General features: G+C 42.1%; 2 protein-coding genes across 6 annotated transcripts in view; one reads left to right on the top strand and one right to left on the bottom strand.

The window, feature by feature from the left end:
- Positions 1–397, top strand: part of dtymk (deoxythymidylate kinase (thymidylate kinase)) — a 31028-nt gene extending 30631 nt beyond the window's left edge. Inside the window, exon 5 of the mRNA XM_071346543.1 lies at positions 104–397. Coding sequence (XP_071202644.1) covers positions 104–235 — 132 coding nt within the window. The 3' untranslated portion in view covers positions 236–397. The remainder of the gene's footprint in view (positions 1–103) is intronic.
- Positions 369–17309, bottom strand: atg4b (autophagy related 4B, cysteine peptidase). 5 transcript variants are annotated; one of them, XM_071346538.1, is made up of 13 exons: positions 17175–17309; positions 15828–15929; positions 13065–13136; positions 12826–12924; positions 12489–12590; positions 12157–12229; positions 11846–11925; positions 6943–7145; positions 6458–6536; positions 2063–2208; positions 1746–1829; positions 1395–1491; positions 369–1039 (listed from the first exon to the last, which is right to left on the bottom strand). In XM_071346538.1, the coding sequence occupies exons 1-13, from the start codon at positions 17182–17184 to the stop codon at positions 966–968; spliced, it is 1221 nt and encodes a 406-aa protein (XP_071202639.1). In that variant the 5' UTR covers positions 17185–17309; the 3' UTR covers positions 369–965. The 5 variants fall into 5 exon arrangements, with proteins under 5 accessions (XP_071202639.1, XP_071202640.1, XP_071202643.1 ...); XM_071346539.1 differs by having other exon boundaries at positions 6458–6533; XM_071346542.1 differs by having other exon boundaries at positions 1746–1802; positions 6458–6533.
- Between the last annotated feature and the right edge of the window lie 2803 nt (positions 17310–20112).

Genomic DNA, 20112 nt, shown 5'->3' with positions numbered 1-20112 from the left:
ATTTGGCCATTGGTTTGTCCCACCGTAATATAGGACGGAACAAACATGTTACATTGTGGCCCCTCTTCAATGGGAAATTCATCAAGATGTTGTCATCTCCTAGGTGATTGATGCAGCCAGGAACATCGAAGATGTGCACGCTGTCATTAAGAACCACAGTGTTGATGCCATCAAAGCAGCAGAGAACGAGCCAATCGGAGAGCTGTGGAAGGAGATTACACCTAACAGTGCCTAGTACACAAGGAGAAGTCCGAAGATGGGTAAAAGACTTGAATATGAAACTGCAAACTGTATGTTACGATATTTAAGTGGGTATAGTCAACTCTTTCAAATCATTATTTCACACAAAAAAAACACAAACAAGTAAATTTAAATAAATGTCCAAGCTGTAAATTTATTTCTTATTTTGTCCTTATTAACATTTCAAATGGTCTGTTCATCATTCATCTTCGTGTATTGAGTAAATCAATGAGCCAGTGTTTTTGTACAGAGAGATTTAACATAACAACGATACTCTGAATGAACAAGATAATCTATTTGGATCTGCGAATTTCACTCAACCAAATGTTGGTTTACATCCCGTTAATACAGACTTCAGATATCAGTGACCTAAGCAAAAAGTATAGTAGTAAACCGTTATGGATTAAACACTAGTCAACTGTGTTATGGGGAGGGGGCGGGTAAAGGCACCATATCACTTGAAATATTAAGACTTAATGGAGACATGTGAAGATGCACTGAATTGGTCCTGAAAGCTCCCACTACCTTGTATCACCACCTCCTAGCAAGGAGTCTCCTCATTGGACACAGGGCAGTCAGTGGCTGTTCAGAAGACAACTGTGTGACACATCACTACGCCATCGTTGCCAGGCTGGCTAGTGATATCTCCTGGCCCCTATGGCTTCCCTTCTGATACAGAGAAGAATCGTTGGGGTTCTGCCGGGACATATGACTGTATTCGATCATCACAGGGACAGAATTTCAAACTCTTCATCCTCAGAATCAAAGAACCGCTCCAACCTATCAGAGTCTGAGAAATCTAGGAGGGGGGGGAGAAATTATGGATTCATCAACAGTATCACAACGTCTAAAGAGAAATGAAATCACCTCAGACAACATATTAAATCACTTCATTGTCCAACCCAGATTTAGGCCAGGATTCGATCAAAGGCGTGTTGTAGATAAGCACACAGCGCTTGGCATTTAAAAGGTCATTTACACTTGAGCTGACATCTGCAGGGATAATTGCCTTTAAAAGGCACTTGTTGACAACGCACCTCTGAATGAATCCCAGCCTCAATCTCTAAAGAGAACTAAATCACAATATCCCTTCCTCGACCCCCCCCCCCCCCCCCACAGGTCAAGAGAATGTAGGTGAAGTGTTTGATGTTTACCAGGGTTGAGGTTGAGTATATCTACAGAACAGGCGAAGTGAGATGGTTGACAGTCTACCAGTTCAAACATGGGCAGTCCTGCTCTAGTGTGGGACAACTGAAGAAAGAGCAGAAAAATAATGGTTAGTACACACTGGGAGAATTGCGAGGAGTCCATGCTTGCAGGACCACAACAAACCAACTGCCCCGATAAAGTAACCGTTTAACCAGGTTGACCCATTCAGGTTAAAATAACTATTTTTCAACGGGGACAACTGACACCCCTAACCGTTCTGAAAAGAGGTTTTAAGGGCTGAGGTGAATTGATAACCTCTTATATTTGTATCCCTTTGATGAAACATCGTACTGTACCTTGCGGAAGCGCATACACCAGTCATCAAAGTCGTCCTCCGTTCTGCAGAAGAAACCCTGGTGAGCATCAGAGAAAAAGGACAGCTGTAGGACAAACATCTGATTTACTGTGTCAGCAAAATAAAACACAAAATGTCACGAACTGAAATCACACCTAACCAACGTAGAGGCAACGTTTAGTCAATTCACTTCAAATAGTGGTCAGCAAAATAATATTTAGCTAAATGCTATCATTAAGATTTACCTGCTGCGCAAGCTGAAATATTGCTCGAACTTTGACCTCAATCCACATGGCCCTAAGTCTCTGGTTCTCTTACCACTGCGATGGAGGGGTCTATTTCACAGATGTGCATGCGGCACGGCGGGTGCTGACAGTGGTACGTGTCGTCAGGGACCTGGCTGTCCTCACAGGGCTCTACTGCAGGCTGGGTGGTGTGGGGGTCCAGGTAGATCAGCTCCTCTCCTGGGGGCCAGATGCAGGACAACGAGACCATTCAACAGAGCCATTAAAGTACGACTTTACGTCTTTTAGCTCCTAGTGAGCAGAGGGTCGCAATATTGCAAAGCATGAAGTATCTATTTTAATTGGACATAGACTGGATATAAATAACTAGAGGAGACCATAGACTGGATATAAATAACTAGAGGAGACCATAGACTGGATATAAATAACTAGAGGTGACCATAGACTGGATATAAATAACTAGAGACCATAGACTGGATATAAATAACCAGAGGAGACCATAGACTGGATATAAATAACTAGAGACCATAGACTGGATATAAATAACTAGAGGAGACCATAGACTAGATATAAATAACTAGAGACCATAGACTGGATATAAATAACTAGAGGAGACCATAGACTGGATATAAATAACTAGAGGAGACCACAGACTGGATATAAATAACTAGAGGAGACCATAGACTGGATATAAATAACTAGAGGAGACCATAGACTGGATATAAATAACTAGAGGAGACCACAGACTGGACATAAATAACTAGAGGAGACCATAGACTGGATATAAATAACTAGAGGAGACCATAGACTGGATATAAATAACTAGAGGAGACCACAGACTAGATATAAATAACTAGAGACCATAGACTGGATATAAATAACTAGAGGAGACCATAGACTAGATATAAATAACTAGAGACCATAGACTAGATATAAATAACTAGAGACCATAGACTGGATATAAATAACTAGAGGAGACCATAGACTGGATATAAATAACCAGAGGAGACCATAGACTGGACATAAATAACTAGAGGAGACCATAGACTGGATATAAATAACTAGAGGAGACCACAGACTGGACATAAATAACTAGAGGAGACCACAGACTGGATATAAATAACTAGAGGAGACCATAGACTGGATATAAATAACTAGAGGAGACCACAGACTAGATATAAATAACTAGAGACCATAGACTGGATATAAATAACTAGAGGAGACCATAGACTAGATATAAATAACTAGAGACCATAGACTGGATATAAATAACTAGAGGAGACCACAGACTGGACATAAATAACTAGAGGAGACCACAGACTGGATATAAATAACTAGAGGAGACCATAGACTAGATATAAATAACTAGAGACCATAGACTGGATATAAATAACTAGAGGAGACCATAGACTGGATATAAATAACTAGAGGAGACCACAGACTGGACATAAATAACTAGAGACCATAGACTGGACATAAATAACTAGAGGAGACCATAGACTGGATATAAATAACTAGAGGAGACCATAGACTGGATATAATTAACCAAAGGAGACCACAGACTGGATATAAATAACTAGAGGACACCACAGACTGGATATAAATAACTAGAGGAGACCATAGACTGGACATAAATAACTAGAGGAGACCACAGACTGGACATAAATAACTAGAGACCATAGACTGGATATAAATAACCAGAGGAGACCATAGACTGGATATAAATAACTAGAGGAGACCATAGACTGGATATAAATAACTAGAGGAGACCATAGACTGGATATAAATAACTAGAGGAGACCATAGACTGGATATAAATAACTAGAGGAGACCATAGACTGGATATAAATAACTAGAGGAGACCATAGACTGGGTATAAATAACTAGAGGAGACCATAGACTGGATATAAATAACTAGAGGAGACCATAGACTGGATATAAATAACTAGAGGAGACCATAGACTGGATATAAATAACTAGAGGAGACCATAGACTGGATATAAATAACTAGAGGAGACCATAGACTGGGTATAAATAACTAGAGACCATAGACTGGATATAAATAACTAGAGGTAACCATAGACTGGATATAAATAACTAGAGGAGACCACAGACTGGATATAAATAACTAGAGGAGACCACAGACTGGGTATAAATAACTAGAGGAGACCATAGACTGGGTATAAATAACTAGAGGAGACCACAGACTGGATATAAATAACTAGAGACCACAGACTGGATATAAATAACTAGAGGAGACCACAGACTGGATATAAATAACTAGAGGAGACCACAGACTGGATATAAATAACTAGAGGAGACCATAGACTGGACATAAATAACTAGAGACCATAGACTGGATATAAATAACTAGAGGAGACCATAGACTGGATATAAATAACTAGAGGAGCCCACAGACTGGATATAAATAACTAGAGGAGACCATAGACTGGATATAAATAACTAGAGGAGACCATAGACTGGGTATAAATAACTAGAGGAGACGACAGACTGGATATAAATAACTAGAGGAGACCACAGACTGGGTATAAATAACTAGAGGAGACCACAGACTGGATATAAATAACTAGAGGAGACCACAGACTGGATATAAATAACTAGAGGAGACCACAGACTGGATATAAATAACTAGAGGAGACCATAGACTGGATATAAATAACTAGAGGAGACCACAGACTGGATATAAATAACTAGAGGAGACCACAGACTGGATATAAATAACTAGAGGAGACCATAGACTGGATATAAATAACTAGAGGAGACCATAGACTGGATATAAATAACTAGAGGAGACCACAGACTGGATATAAATAACTAGAGGAGACCACAGACTGGATATAAATAACTAGAGGAGACCATAGACTGGATATAAATAACTAGAGGAGACCATAGACTGGATATAAATAACTAGAGGAGACCATAGACTGGATATAAATAACCAGAGGAGACCATAGACTGGATATAAATAACCAGAGGAGACCATAGACTGGATATAAATAACTAGAGGAGACCATAGACTGGATATAAATAACTAGAGGAGACCATAGACTGGATATAAATAACCAGAGGAGACCACAGACTGGATATAAATAACTAGAGGAGACCATAGACTGGATATAAATAACTAGAGGAGACCACAGACTGGATATAAATAACTAGAGGAGACCACAGACTGGATATAAATAACTAGAGGAGACCATAGACTGGATATAAATAACTAGAGGAGACCATAGACTGGATATAAATAACTAGAGGACACCACAGACTGGATATAAATAACTAGAGGAGACCATAGACTGGATATAAATAACTAGAGGAGACCATAGACTGGATATAAATAACTAGAGGAGACCACAGACTGGATATAAATAACTAGAGGAGACCATAGACTGGATATAAATAACTAGAGGAGACCATAGACTGGATATAAATAACTAGAGGAGACCATAGACTGGATATAAATAACTAGAGGAGACCATAGACTGGATATAAATAACTAGAGGAGACCATAGACTGGATATAAATAACTAGAGGAGACCATAGACTGGATATAAATAACTAGAGGAGACCACAGACTGGGTATAAATAACTAGAGGAGACCATAGACTGGGTATAAATAACTAGAGGAGACCATAGACTGGGTATAAATAACTAGAGGAGACCACAGACTGGATATAAATAACTAGAGGAGACCACAGACTGGATATAAATAACTAGAGGAGACCACAGACTGGACATAAATAACTAGAGGAGACCATAGACTGGATATAAATAACTAGAGGAGACCACAGACTGGACATAAATAACTAGAGGAGACCATAGACTGGATATAAATAACTAGAGGAGACCATAGACTGGATATAAATAACTAGAGGAGACCATAGACTGGATATAAATAACTAGAGGAGCCCACAGACTGGATATAAATAACTAGAGGAGACCACAGACTGGATATAAATAACTAGAGGAGACCATAGACTGGATATAAATAACTAGAGGAGACCACAGACTGGATATAAATAACTAGAGGAGACCATAGACTGGATATAAATAACTAGAGGAGACCATAGACTGGGTATAAATAACTAGAGGAGACCATAGACTGGGTATAAATAACTAGAGGAGACCATAGACTGGGTATAAATAACTAGAGGAGACCATAGACTGGACATAAATAACTAGAGGAGACCACAGACTGGATATAAATAACTAGAGACCATAGACTGGATATAAATAACTAGAGGAGACCATAGACTGGATATAAATAACTAGAGGAGACCATAGACTGGATATAAATAACTAGAGGAGACCACAGACTGGATATAAATAACTAGAGGAGACCATAGACTGGATATAAATAACTAGAGACCATAGACTGGATATAAATAACTAGAGGAGACTATAGACTGGATACTTCTATGAACTAATGTTAGTGTACAGAACATACCAACATAGCCTATGAAGTAATGTGCATGGTTGGGTTTCCCTCCGATGACACCCAGGGACTGGGGCAGCTGGAAGCACTGCTGTGAACAAGAGACACAGAAAGAGGGGACAGAATTTGACCTTGGCTGTATACATGGAAAAAGATCATTACACTTTAGTTTTGTTGGTGAATATTAGCCTGGCCCCAGATAGGTTTGTGTTATATAGCCAACTCTCATGGCATGACAACAACCATAGGAGTTGATAAGACAGCACAAACAGATCTGGGACCAGGCTAGTAACAGTACAAACAGACCTGGTACCAGGCTAGTGACAGTACAAACAGACCTGGGACCAGGCTAGTAACAGCACAAACAGACCTGGTACCAGGCTAGTGACAGTACAAACAGACCTGGTACCAGGCTAGTAACAGTACAAACAGACCTGGTACCAGGCTAGTGACAGTACAAACAGATCTGGGACCAGGCTCTTTCTCTCAGTACCCACCTTCAGGGTCTCGATGTAGGCCTCGTTGATATCGCTTAGGCCCAGCCTGAGAGGAATGAGGAGGAGCAGGGGCTTCCAGAGAGCTGTCTCTTCCTCAGCCAGGGCACAGGCCCCTTCCAGGCAGCCGTTACGTTCTGGCATACCCCCCTGGAGATCCACACACGCTGCTCCACCATAGTCCAGCCAGGGCATACACAACCGCTCTGGGGAGAAGAGCAACATTACATAACATACAGTGCAATCGGAAAGTATTCAGACCCCCTTTGACTTTTTCCACATTTTGTTATATTACAGCCTTTTTCTAAAAATGATTAAATAGATTTTTTTCCCTCATCAATCTACACACAATAACCCATAATGACAAAGCAAAAACAGGTTTTTAGAATTTCCGGCTCATTTATTTAAAATAAACTGAAATAGTAAATTTCCATAAGTATTCAGACCTTTTACTCAGTACTTTGTTGAAGCACCTTTGGCAGCGATTACAGCCTCAAGTGTTCTTGGGTATGACGCTACAAGCATGGCGCACCTGTATTTGGGGAGTTTCTCCCATTCTTCTCTGCACAGCTATTTTCAGGTCTCTCCAGAGATGTTAGATCGGGGTCCAGGCTCTGGCTGGGCCACTCAAGGACATTCAGAGACTTGTCCCGAAGCCACTCCTGCATTGTCTTGGCTGTGTGCTTAGGGTCGTTGTCCTGCTGGAAGGTGAACCTTCGCCCCAGTCTGAGGTTCTGAGCGCTCTATAGCAGGTTTTCATCAAGGATCTTTCTGTACTTTGCTCCGTTCATCTTTGCCTCGATCCTGACTAGTCTCCCTGCCCTGCCGTTGTGCCTTTTACTGATGAGTGGCTTCTGTCTGGCAACTTTACCATAAAGGCCTGATTGGTGGAGTGCTGCAGAAATGGGAGAACCTTGAACAAGGACAACCATCTCCACAGAGGAACTCTGGAGCTCTGTCAGAGTGACCATCGGGTTCTTGGTCACCGTTTTTATATACATTTGCTAAAATTTCTAAAAACCAGTTTTCGCTTTATCATTATGGGGTATTGTGATGTCATTATGGGGTATTGTGATGTCTATGGGGTATTGTGATGTCTATGGGGTATTGTGATGTCATTATGGGGTATTGTGATATCATTATGGGGTATTGTGATGTCATTATGGGGTATTGTGATGTCTATGGGGTATTGTGATGTCTATGGGGTATTGTGATGTCATTATGGGGTATTGTGATGTCATTATGGGGTATTGTGTGTAGATTGATGAGGGGGGAAAAAATATTTAAATCAATTTTAGAATTAGGCTATAACGTAAAACAAAACGTGGAAAAAGGCAATGGATCAGAATACTTTCCGAAGGCCCTGTACACGTCTATACATACACAACCACTCTGGGGAACAGGACAGGAGGTCAGCTTGAATTAGAGTCTAGCTCATCTCATCTCAATGGCCTGTTCCCATCTACTATTATGGTGGAGATTGGTCCATATTCTGCACTACACTCAATACAGAACTGGATGAATGCTAACGTGAGTAGGACTAACAGTTGATGGCCCTCTCCTCTTTAACCATGTATGAGTAGGACTAACAGTTGATGGCCCCTCCTCTTTAACCATGTATGAGTAGGACTAACAGTTGATGGCCCCTCCTCTTTAACCATGTATGAGTAGGACTAACAGTTGATGGCCCCTCCTCTTTAACCACGTATGAGTAGGACTAACAGTTGATGGCCCCTCTTTAACCACATATGAGTAGGACTAACAGTTGATGGCCCCTCCTCTTTAACCATGTATGAGTAGGACTAACAGTTGATGGCCCCTCTTTAACCATGTATGAGTAGGACTAACAGTTGATGCCCCTCCTCTTTAACCATGTATGAGTAGGACTAACAGTTGATGGCCCCTCCTCTTTAACCACATATGAGTAGGACTAACAGTTGATGGCCCCTCCTCTTTAACCAAGTATGAGTAGGACTAGCAGTTGATGGCCCCTCTTTAACCATGTATGAGTAGGACTAACAGTTGATGGCCCCTCTTTAACCATGTATGAGTAGGACTAACAGTTGATGGCCCCTCCTCTTTAACCATGTATGAGTAGGACTAACAGTTGATGGCCCCTCTTTAACCATGTATGAGTAGGACTAACAGTTAATGGCCCCTCCTCTTTAACCATGTATGAGTAGGACTAACAGTTGATGGCCCCTCTTTAACCATGTATGAGTAGGACTAACAGTTGATGGTCCCTCCTCTTTAACCACGTGTGAGTAGGACTAACAGTTGATGGGCCCTCTTTAACCATGTATGAGTAGGACTAACAGTTGATGGCCCCTCCTCTTTAACCACGTGTGAGTAGGACTAACAGTTGATGGGCCCTCCTCTTTAACCATGTATGAGTAGGACTAACAGTTGATGGCCCTCCTCTTTAACCATCTATGAGTAGGACTAACAGTTGATGGCTCTCCTCTTTAACCATGTATGAGTAGGACTAACAGTTGATGGCTCTCCTCTTTAACCATGCATGAGTAGGACTAACAGTTGATGGCCCCTCCTCTTTAACCATGTATGAGTAGGACTAACAGTTGATGGCCCCCTCCTCTTTAACCATGTATGAGTAGGACTAACAGTTGATGGCCCCTCCTCTTTAAGCATGTATGAGTAGGACTAACAGTTGATGGCCCCTCCTCTTTAACCATGTATGAGTAGGACTAACAGTTGATGGCCCCTCTTTAACCATGTATGAGTAGGACTAACAGTTGATGGCCCCTCCTCTTTAAGCATGTATGAGTAGGACTAACAGTTGATGGCCCTCCTCTTTAACCATGTATGAGTAGGACTAACAGTTGATGGCCCTCCTCTTTAACCATCTATGAGTAGGACTAACAGTTGATGGCCCTCCTCTTTAACCATGTATGAGTAGGACTAACAGTTGATGCCCCTCTTTAACCATGTATGAGTAGGACTAACAGTTGATGGCCCCTCTTTAACCATGTATGAGTAGGACTAACAGTTGATGGTCCCTCCTCTTTAACCATGTATGAGTAGGACTAACAGTTGATGGTCCCTCCTCTTTAACCACGTATGAGTAGGACTAACAGTTGATGGCCCCTCTTTAACCATGTATGAGTAGGACTAACAGTTGATGCCCCTCTTTAACCATGTATGAGTAGGACTAACAGTTGATGGTCCCTCCTCTTTAACCATGTATGAGTAGGACTAACAGTTGATGGCCCTCTTTAACCATGTATGAGTAGGACTAACAGTTGATGGCTCTCCTCTTTAACCATGTATGAGTAGGACTAACAGTTGATGGCCCCTCCTCTTTAACCATGTATGAGTAGGACTAACAGTTGATGGCCCTCCTCTTTAACCATGTATGAATAGGACTAACAGTTGATGGCCCCCTCCTCTTTAACCATGTATGAGTAGGACTAACAGTTGATGGCCCTCTTTAACCATGTATGAGTAGGACTAACAGTTGATGGTCCCTCTTTAACCATGTATGAGTAGGACTAACAGTTGATGGCCCTCTTTAACCATGTATGAGTAGGACTAACAGTTGATGGCCCTCTTTAACCATGTATGAGTAGGACTAACAGTTGATGGCCCTCTTTAACCATGTATGAGTAGGACTAACAGTTGATGGCCCCTCCTCTTTAACCATGTATGAGTAGGACTAACAGTTGATGGCCCCTCCTCTTTAACCATGTATGAGTAGGACTAACAGTTGATGGCCCCTCCTCTTTAACCATGTATGAGTAGGACTAACAGTTGATGGTCCCTCCTCTTTAACCATGTATGAGTAGGACTAACAGTTGATGGCCCCTCCTCTTTAACCACGTATGAGTAGGACTAACAGTTGATGGTCCCTCCTCTTTAACCATGTATGAGTAGGACTAACAGTTGATGGCCCCTCTTTAACCATGTATGAGTAGGACTAACAGTTGATGCCCCTCTTTAACCATGTATGAGTAGGACTAACAGTTGATGGTCCCTCCTCTTTAACCATGTATGAGTAGGACTAACAGTTGATGGCCCTCTTTAACCATGTATGAGTAGGACTAACAGTTGATGGCTCTCCTCTTTAACCATGTATGAGTAGGACTAACAGTTGATGGCCCCTCCCCTTTAACCATGTATGAGTAGGACTAACAGTTGATGGCCCCCTCCTCTTTAACCATGTATGAGTAGGACTAACAGTTGATGGCCCTCTTTAACCATGTATGAGTAGGACTAACAGTTGATGGTCCCTCTTTAACCATGTATGAGTAGGACTAACAGTTGATGGCCCTCTTTAACCATGTATGAGTGGGACTAACAGTTGATGGCCCTCTTTAACCATGTATGAGTAGGACTAACAGTTGATGGCCCTCTTTAACCATGTATGAGTAGGACTAACAGTTGATGGCCCCTCCTCTTTAACCATGTATGAGTAGGACTAACAGTTGATGGCCCCTCCTCTTTAACCATGTATGAGTAGGACTAACAGTTGATGGCTCTCCTCTTTAACCACGTATGTAGGACTAACAGTTGATGGTCCCTCTTTAACCATGTATGAGTAGGACTAACAGTTGATGGCCCTCTTTAACCATGTATGAGTGGGACTAACAGTTGATGGCCCTCTTTAACCATGTATGAGTAGGACTAACAGTTGATGGCCCTCTTTAACCATGTATGAGTAGGACTAACAGTTGATGGCCCCTCCTCTTTAACCATGTATGAGTAGGACTAACAGTTGATGGCCCCTCCTCTTTAACCATGTATGAGTAGGACTAACAGTTGATGGCTCTCCTCTTTAACCACGTATGTAGGACTAACAGTTGATGGCCCCTCTTTAACCACGTATGTTCTATAGATTGATGAGGCACTGTGTTAATCCTGTAATACCATGACTGTGTTCACTACTCACTGATCTCTTCGATCACCACAGTGTTGTCCATAGCAACGTGTACAGCCAGGCGACTCCACGAGTCAAACACAGTTAGTTTCCTGAGGGGGAAGACAGGTGATATTCAACACAGTCTAGCAGTCATCATCTGTATCACACACTGTGCAGCCATAGCCTGAGTGCCAGTCTGTTTTTGTGCTAATGCCAATGTCTGGCTTGACAATGACAGCAATGGATGTTGGCAGGAGCACACACAGATCTGGGACCAGGCTAGTGCAGCCTTCATCTGTACCACAGAGTTGGTCATTATCTAGACTGTAGACTGTACTTACTTCAGTACCTGTGCCACTGTGTTCGGACCGTACCACTGGCCTATAGACTTCCCCTCCCCGACTCCCATCTGGGCTGTAGTACACAGACACACAACTGATGTTAGTAGGATCCTAATAATGATTAATAATGCTGTCATCTGGGCTGTAGTACACAGACACACAAATTATGTTTTATCCTAATAAAGATAGATGTTGTTATACCAATGATGTCATCCTAGTAAATATAGTATCATGCTATTGGTGTCAGAAATACTGCCCATTCCTTTCTGAATATAAAGTATGACAGTCTGAAGATGTGCATCGGTGTATAAGATTTACAAGTCAGTATTCACCGATTTGATGTAAAGAATAGTAACCATCTTTCTTGTCAAGGAAGGCGTTGAGGATACCGACGTAGTCTTCTCTCTGAGACTGGCCTCTCACCCATCTCCAGTCTGCTTAACAAACACACCATTATCAATGGCTGGTTGAAACCCCTTTGTACAGAACACATAGTACAAGTGCAATAAGAGATTTGTATCCACAACAGTGCCGGAGATTATTTAGGTGAAGTACATTTGATAACTTGAACGATAAAAGTTAATGTTGAAGGGGTACACACAATAACACTAGCTGTATGCTTCAGGGAACAGATTACGGTACAGAATTAGAAAAGCAGTCATTCATTACCTCGGCCTAGATGCCTGCGGACCAGGGCCTCGCCTAGGATCATCTGTCCACATCGTAGCATGCAGCCCCAGCCTGTGTCGGACGTAGGCCCTGTCCCTCCTGGAACACATTGACACAATCTGCACCTCCATAGGCTAATCTTATTGGCATTACAATCAAAATGCTATGGTACTGTAGGCGTATTAGTAACGTCCTAGAGTTTATTCTGTGGCCTGCTACAGTAGGTTTAGGCTACTCACCAATGGGTGGGAAGTTTTTTCTGTAGGTGAACCATAGTCGTGAAGTGACATGTGAAAGAATGTCTTCCTTTTCTGGATAAGCAAAAACAATGAGTTAGCTAAGAAGCATGCCTTCTGTTGCTTAGAGTAGGCCTTTATGCACTGTCTGCTGCTTAGAGTAGGCCTTTATGCACCTTCTGTTGCTTAGAGTAGGCCTTTATACACTGTCTGCTGCTTACAGTAGGCCTTTATGCACTGTCTGCTGCTTACAGTAGGCCTTTATGCACTGTCTGCTGCTTAGAGTAGGCCTTTATGCACTGTCTGCTGCTTACAGTAGGCCTTTATGCACTGTCTGCTGCTTAGAGTAGGCCTTTATGCACTGTCTGCTGCTTACAGTAGGCCTTTATGCACTGTCTGCTGCTTACAGTAGGCCTTTATGCACTGTCTGCTGCTTACAGTAGGCCTTTATGCACTGTCTGCTGCTTACAGTAGGCCTTTATGCACTGTCTGCTGCTTACATTAGGCCTTTATACACTGTCTGCTGCTTACAGTAGGCCTTTATGCACCTTCTGCTGCTTACAGTAGGCCTTTATTCACTGTCTGCTGCTTACAGTAGGCCTTTATGCACCGTCTGCTGCTTACAGTAGGCCTTTATGCACCTTCTGCTGCTTACAGTAGGCTTTATGCACCTTCTGCTGCTTACAGTAGGCCTTTATGCACCGTCTGCTGCTTACAGTAGGCCTTTATGCACCTTCTGCTGCTTACAGTAGGTCTTTATGCACCTTCTGCTGCTTACAGTAGGCCTTTATGCACTGTCTGCTGCTTACAGTAGGCCTTTATGCACTGTCTGCTGCTTACAGTAGGCCTTTATGCACCTTCTGCTGCTTACAGTAGGTCTTTATGCACTGTCTATCTGTTTGTTCTGTACTTCATTTGTGTATACAATGATGATTTACTGAGGATCAAATCAAATGTTATTTGTCACATGTGCCGAATACAACCAGTATGATGTTATACCGTGAAACTCTTACTTACAAGCCCTTATTAACCAACAGTGCAGAGTAATAAAATGCTAAATAAACTAAATGTTAAAAAAAACACAACAGTGACACCACCTTGCATTACATATCAGCAACATTGTAGGTGACAGTAGACTGCCTCAGTATATGTGTGTTAGAGATGTCAACGATGGTGACCAGTAGACTGCCCCAGTATATGTGTGTTAGAGATGTCGACGATGGTGACAGTAGACTGCCCCAGTATATGTGTGTTAGAGATGTCGACGATGGTGACAGTAGACTGCCCCAGTATATGTGTGTTAGAGATGTCGACGATGGTGACAGTAGACTCCCCCAGTATATGTGTGTTAGAGATGTCGACAGTAGACTGCCCCAGTATATGTGTGTTTAGAGATGTCGACAATGGTGACCAGTAGACTGCTCCAGTATATGTGTGTTAGAGATGTCGACGATGGTGACCAGTAGACTGCCCCAGTATATGTGTGTTAGAGATGTCGACGATGAGTATGACACGACTCCCCTCGAACGCCCAGAAAACTCTGATTCAAACTCCCATTAGACAGCTCTGCAAGCGTTATGTCAAAATACCTTCGTTGACATCTTAATTTACTCCCGGTATATATTTACAACAAAGTTCCAAATAAAAATGTACAAGCAACCGAGAAAATGCCTCTTTGGCACCTCCAATGGCAGCTGTTGTAAACTCCGACCTGTGTGTGGCAGTAATGAGTGATTGGAGGTCCTGAATACGCATTTTCTCAGTTGCTTGTAAATGTTTCTTTGGAATTTTTGGGGGGGAAGTACATACCGGCTGTAACGTGAGAAAATGAAGATAGATACTCAGCGAAATTCCATATTTGGTGAGTAACGAACATATTATAACATATGCAGAGCTGTCTAATGAGAGTTTGTATCAGAACATTCTGGGCGTTAGAGAGGAGACGTTATACTCATCGTCGACATCTAACACACATATACTGGGACAGTCTACTGTCACCATCGTCGACATCTAACACACATATACTGGGACAGTCTACTGTCGACATCTCTAACACACATATACTGGGGCAGTCTACTGTCGACATCTAACACACATATACTGAGGCAGTCTACTGTCACCATCGTCAACATCTCTAAACACACATATACTGGGACAGTCTACTGTCGACATCTCTAACACACATACTGGGACAGTCTACTGTCACCATCGTCGACATCTAACACACATATACTGGGACAGTCTACTGTCGACATCTCTAACACACATATACTGGGGCAGTCTACTGTCGACATCTAACACACATATACTGAGGCAGTCTACTGTCACCATCGTCAACATCTCTAAACACACATATACTGGGGCAGTCTACTGTCGACATCTCTAAACACACATATACTGGGGCAGTCTACTGTCACCATCGTCTACATCTCTAACACACATATACTGAGGCAGTCTACTGTCACCATCGTCAACATCTCTAAACACACATATACTGGGGCAGTCTACTGTCGACATCTCTAAACACACATATACTGGGGCAGTCTACTGTCACCATCGTCTACATCTCTAACACACATATACTGGGGCAGTCAGTCTACTGTCACCATCGTCTACATCTCTAACACACATATACTGGGGCAGTCTACTGTCGACATCTCTAACACACATATACTGGGGCAGTCTACTGTCACCATCGTCTACATCTCTAACATACATATACTGGGGCAACAGTACACCTGTTTTATGATCCCATGTCTTCAGTACCTGTGAGTGCATTGAATTCTTTCCCCAAGATCCACACTGGCTCTGAGGTCTCTGGAAAATCGTCAAACTCTCCAAAGCCAAGTGTGTCGTATGTGAGAGTAGCTGAAATATAAAAGTACATCTGATTCAGAACACCTTGTTACATGGCTCTCACACACACACTTGAACAAGGAATCATAAATGAACACCTTCCTAATATTGAGTTGCACTCCCTTTTGCCCTCAGAACAGACCCCATTTGTCAGAGCATGAATTCTACAATGTGTCGAAAGCATTCCACAGGGATGCTGGGCCATGTTGACTCCAATGCTTCGCTTAGTTGTGTCAAGTTGGCTGGATGTCCTTTGGGTGGTGGACCATTCTTGATACACACGGGAAACTGTTGAGCATGAAAGACCCAGCAGCGTTGCAGTTCTTGACACAAACCGGTGCACTTGGGACCTACTACCATACCCCTTTCGAAGGCTCTTAAATCTTTTGTCTTGCCCATTCACCCTCTGAATGGCACACACACACAATCTCAATTGTCTCAAGGCTTAAAAATCCTTCCTTAACCTGTCTCCTCCCCTTCATGTACACTGATTGAAGTGGATTTAACAAGTGACATCAATAAGGGATCATAGCTTTCACCTGGATTCACCTGGTCAGTCTATGTCATGGAAAGAGCATGTTGTACAGTCAGTGTATATTTATTTCAGTAACAAGACTAGTAGATAGCTAGCTTCCAAGCACTTTCAGCACTGCAACACATACTCAATGCAGTTTGACAGTTGAGCTTGCTGGCTAGCTAGCCAAGGATGGGATTGCGACAGAGAATGACATTGCAAATACAGATTTGGCTTGCTAGCTACGTGACCATCCTTTCAGCAGTTGTTGGTAGGTAGCTAGTTAGTGACAACGGACAATAACGTTATGTTACATGGGTGTAGACGACAAAAGGTGATTTGTCTTGGGAGTCAGGGACCCAATTATGCTAACGTTAAACTGATGTCAAGGACAGAAAATAGCCGCAGCTAAACATGGGGTTTATTTCACCTTAGTTGGTCGTTTTCAGTCCAAAATATAATGATTGCTAGCTTAGCTAGCTAGTTCACCAGCAAAATGTTTTTCATAATCTACCAAACTGACATCTGCTGATTTTAGCCTGTTTGTCTGTTCGCTAGTAACAGTATCTGCCTAACAGACAAGCTAAGACTATTTTGATTCACATTCAAAATAGATGTAAACGTCAACTGATGTACAAATTGGAATCCATTATGAAATAGCTAAATATGCCGTGCCTTTGTTCAGAGGCACTCTAAAACACAAAAGTGTTAAATCATTGTTTCCTTAAGAAATCTTTCCTTACCTGCATCCATCCTGATAGTTATTCACCCTATCGTGTTGTTGTTGTTGGTCCGTCCAACAGTGCGAAATATCATACGGCCAATGAGAAATCAATACTGCCGAAATCGCCTTGCAGTATCCAATAGGATTTCCTGTTTTGGGCGGGGCAACTATTTCGTCCAATAAGAAGCCGCAGAACTCATCTTAGGCGGAACATTTTCGCAGATCTGTCGGTGTTGATTAGGATGCAAGGAAAGCAATTTCAACTCGCTTTCTTTGCCACTTATAGTATGAAGATCAGCGAAACTTGGCAAACTGACTGCCTGCCAAGAACAACTAAAGTAAACAGGAAGTTAGAGAATAAAGGAATTTGTCCAACGTGTCCGTCCCGTGATCACTTGTTTACGGTCATGCATAGTTGGAATATATATTATGTCACACTGACGTCAAAAATGTATTTTTGTTGTTGTATTTTAGCTAACTCTAACCATATTCCTAACCTTAATCTAATTTCTCATAACCTGCTGGGGAAATTCTCCAAACCTGCTACGAAAAGACAATTCTGTAAAATATTGACAAACTGTATCCCTTCTAGACAAAACCATTGTTTTACCTCGTTCCCCTCAGCTTTCAACTCGCCTGTAATTTTTTATTTTATTTTTACCTTTGTTTAACCAGGTAGGCAAGTTGAGAACAAGTTATCATTTACAACTGCGACCTGGCCAAAATAAAGCAAAGCAGTTCGACACATATAACAACACAGAGTTACACATGGAGTAAAACAAACATACAGTCAATAATACAGTAGAAAAATACCACATCAGTCACCAGACAGAATTCATGGATTTACAGGCAACATCTGCACTGAGCTAAAGGCTAGAGCTGTCGTTTTCAAGGAGTGGGACACTAATCCGGAAGCTTATAAGAAATCCTGTTAAACCGACGAGCCATCAAAAAGTCAATACAGGACTAAGATCGAATCGTACTATGCCAGCTCTGATGCTTGTCGGCTGTGGCAGGGCTTGCAAACTATTACGAATTACAAAGGTTAACCCATCCGCATGCTGCCCAGTGACGCAAGCCTACCAGAGGAGCTAAAATCCTTCTAACACTGAACCATGCATGAGAGCACCAGCTGTTCCAGATGACTGTGTGATCTCGCTCTCCATAGTCGATGTGAGTAAGACCTTTTAAACAGGTCAACATCCACTAGGCCGCAGGGCCAGATGGATTACCAGGACGTGTACTCAGAGCATGCGCTGACAAGTGTCTTCACCATTTCTTAAATTGTAAATCGGGAGGTGCCGGGGGAAAAAAGTGAGCTAGGGGTCACTGAGGCACTGGAATGGACCCCCCAAAAAATATCACATTTAGAATAAAGCAGTGTATGCATATCATCACATTTCCATAGTAGCATAGAGCAGTAGAGAGGAGGGAAAAAGTTGTACTTGTGTCTGGGAAGAGTTTGCCCTTTTATAAACACACTTCATGCACTTTTCAGACTTTAGCAGAATTTTTTTAAATACCACACAAAATGATCGAAATGACAGGCTACTTTGACACGAACAAACTGAGAATCTGAGATCAATAAATGGACAAAATGGCTGATACTCTCGTGCCAAAAGCATATCTCTCTTGTATTACTTTGTAAAACAATGTTCGCTCCATAGGCCTATTTGGAAGTTGATAAAATATTTTGATAACCTAAAGTCAGAATAGTCTTCACTTTTAAGCAGGAGTATTTGAAATATTGCAAAAGGCTTGTTCTGGCTGCATGTGGTTCACTGACAGATTTGCTGTGCATTCCCAAGCTACAGTATATGCCTTATGATTGGTCTACATAAACACAATCCACAGCAGTGGATTAGCTTGTATGGCTCCGTGGGCGAACCCCCAATTCAACCCCCACCAACAACAACAACAAAAAGCACCATTCTGCATTAACTGTAATTTTTATTTCAACATTTGGAACACAAATAAATAATCCTAACATTTAAAACTATATAAATATAAAAATATATACAAAAATAAGACTCATTTTATATCAAAAAGATGTAACAAAGACAAATAGAAACAAATTTGTGTTGATTTGGCACTCGAGCATCAATATATTACCCATCCCCCAACACTGTCAACCAAGAGTCAAGACTAAACCAATTCACCTTGGTGGTGTGCAGACTACATTACCCATCCCCCGACACTGTCAACCAAGAGTCGATACTAAACCAGTTCACCTTGGTGGTGTGCAGACTACATTACCCATCCCCCAACACTGTCAACCAAGAGTCGAGACTAAACCAATTCACCTTGGTGCTGTGCAGACTACATTACCCATCCCCCAACACTGTCAAACAAGAGTCGAGACTAAACCAGTTCACCTTGGTGTTGTGCAGACTGGTTTTATATTATTCTTAACGATTTCTCACAAACCATAAAAAAATGCAACAATATGTGTGTGAGAACTATATATTCACAGTATCATGAATGAATTGTGGTTTATTCGGTAGCATTTCGTAGTGTGACTGATTTTACTAATTGCATTAGTACTGTACAAAGTTAGAGGTGCGCTATTTGATAGATTCCCCCGCTCCACCTACCTCAGGCTTCCAGTGGGGAGACCTGAGGTCAATCAACGCCCGCCCCCCTCCCCATCTCATACTTCTGAGTGGGAGACCTTCCCACTCAGAAGTAGGCAGGCAGTCCCACATGGTCCTACATGGTGACATATCATTGACGTGACGTGCAAATGAGCGATAGAAAACCGATCGTGCATATGTCACCATTCAGAGTGCAGGTGCCCCGTGCCACCCCCGGTAAGATGCCGCCCTGGGCGGCTGCCCATGTCGACTATACCTAAATCCGCCACTGATCCACAGCTAGTCTATTTAAAAAAATAAATAAGCTATTGGTCCTCTGTGGTTAAATTATAGGTCTACTCCTTGAGTAGTATTCTGAATGAT

This window comes from Salvelinus alpinus, chromosome 16, assembly GCF_045679555.1.
Source record: "Salvelinus alpinus chromosome 16, SLU_Salpinus.1, whole genome shotgun sequence".
Lineage (NCBI taxonomy): Eukaryota > Metazoa > Chordata > Actinopteri > Salmoniformes > Salmonidae > Salvelinus > Salvelinus alpinus.
Note: the sequence above shows the minus strand (reverse complement) of the source record. Positions and strands in the feature narration are given on the sequence as shown.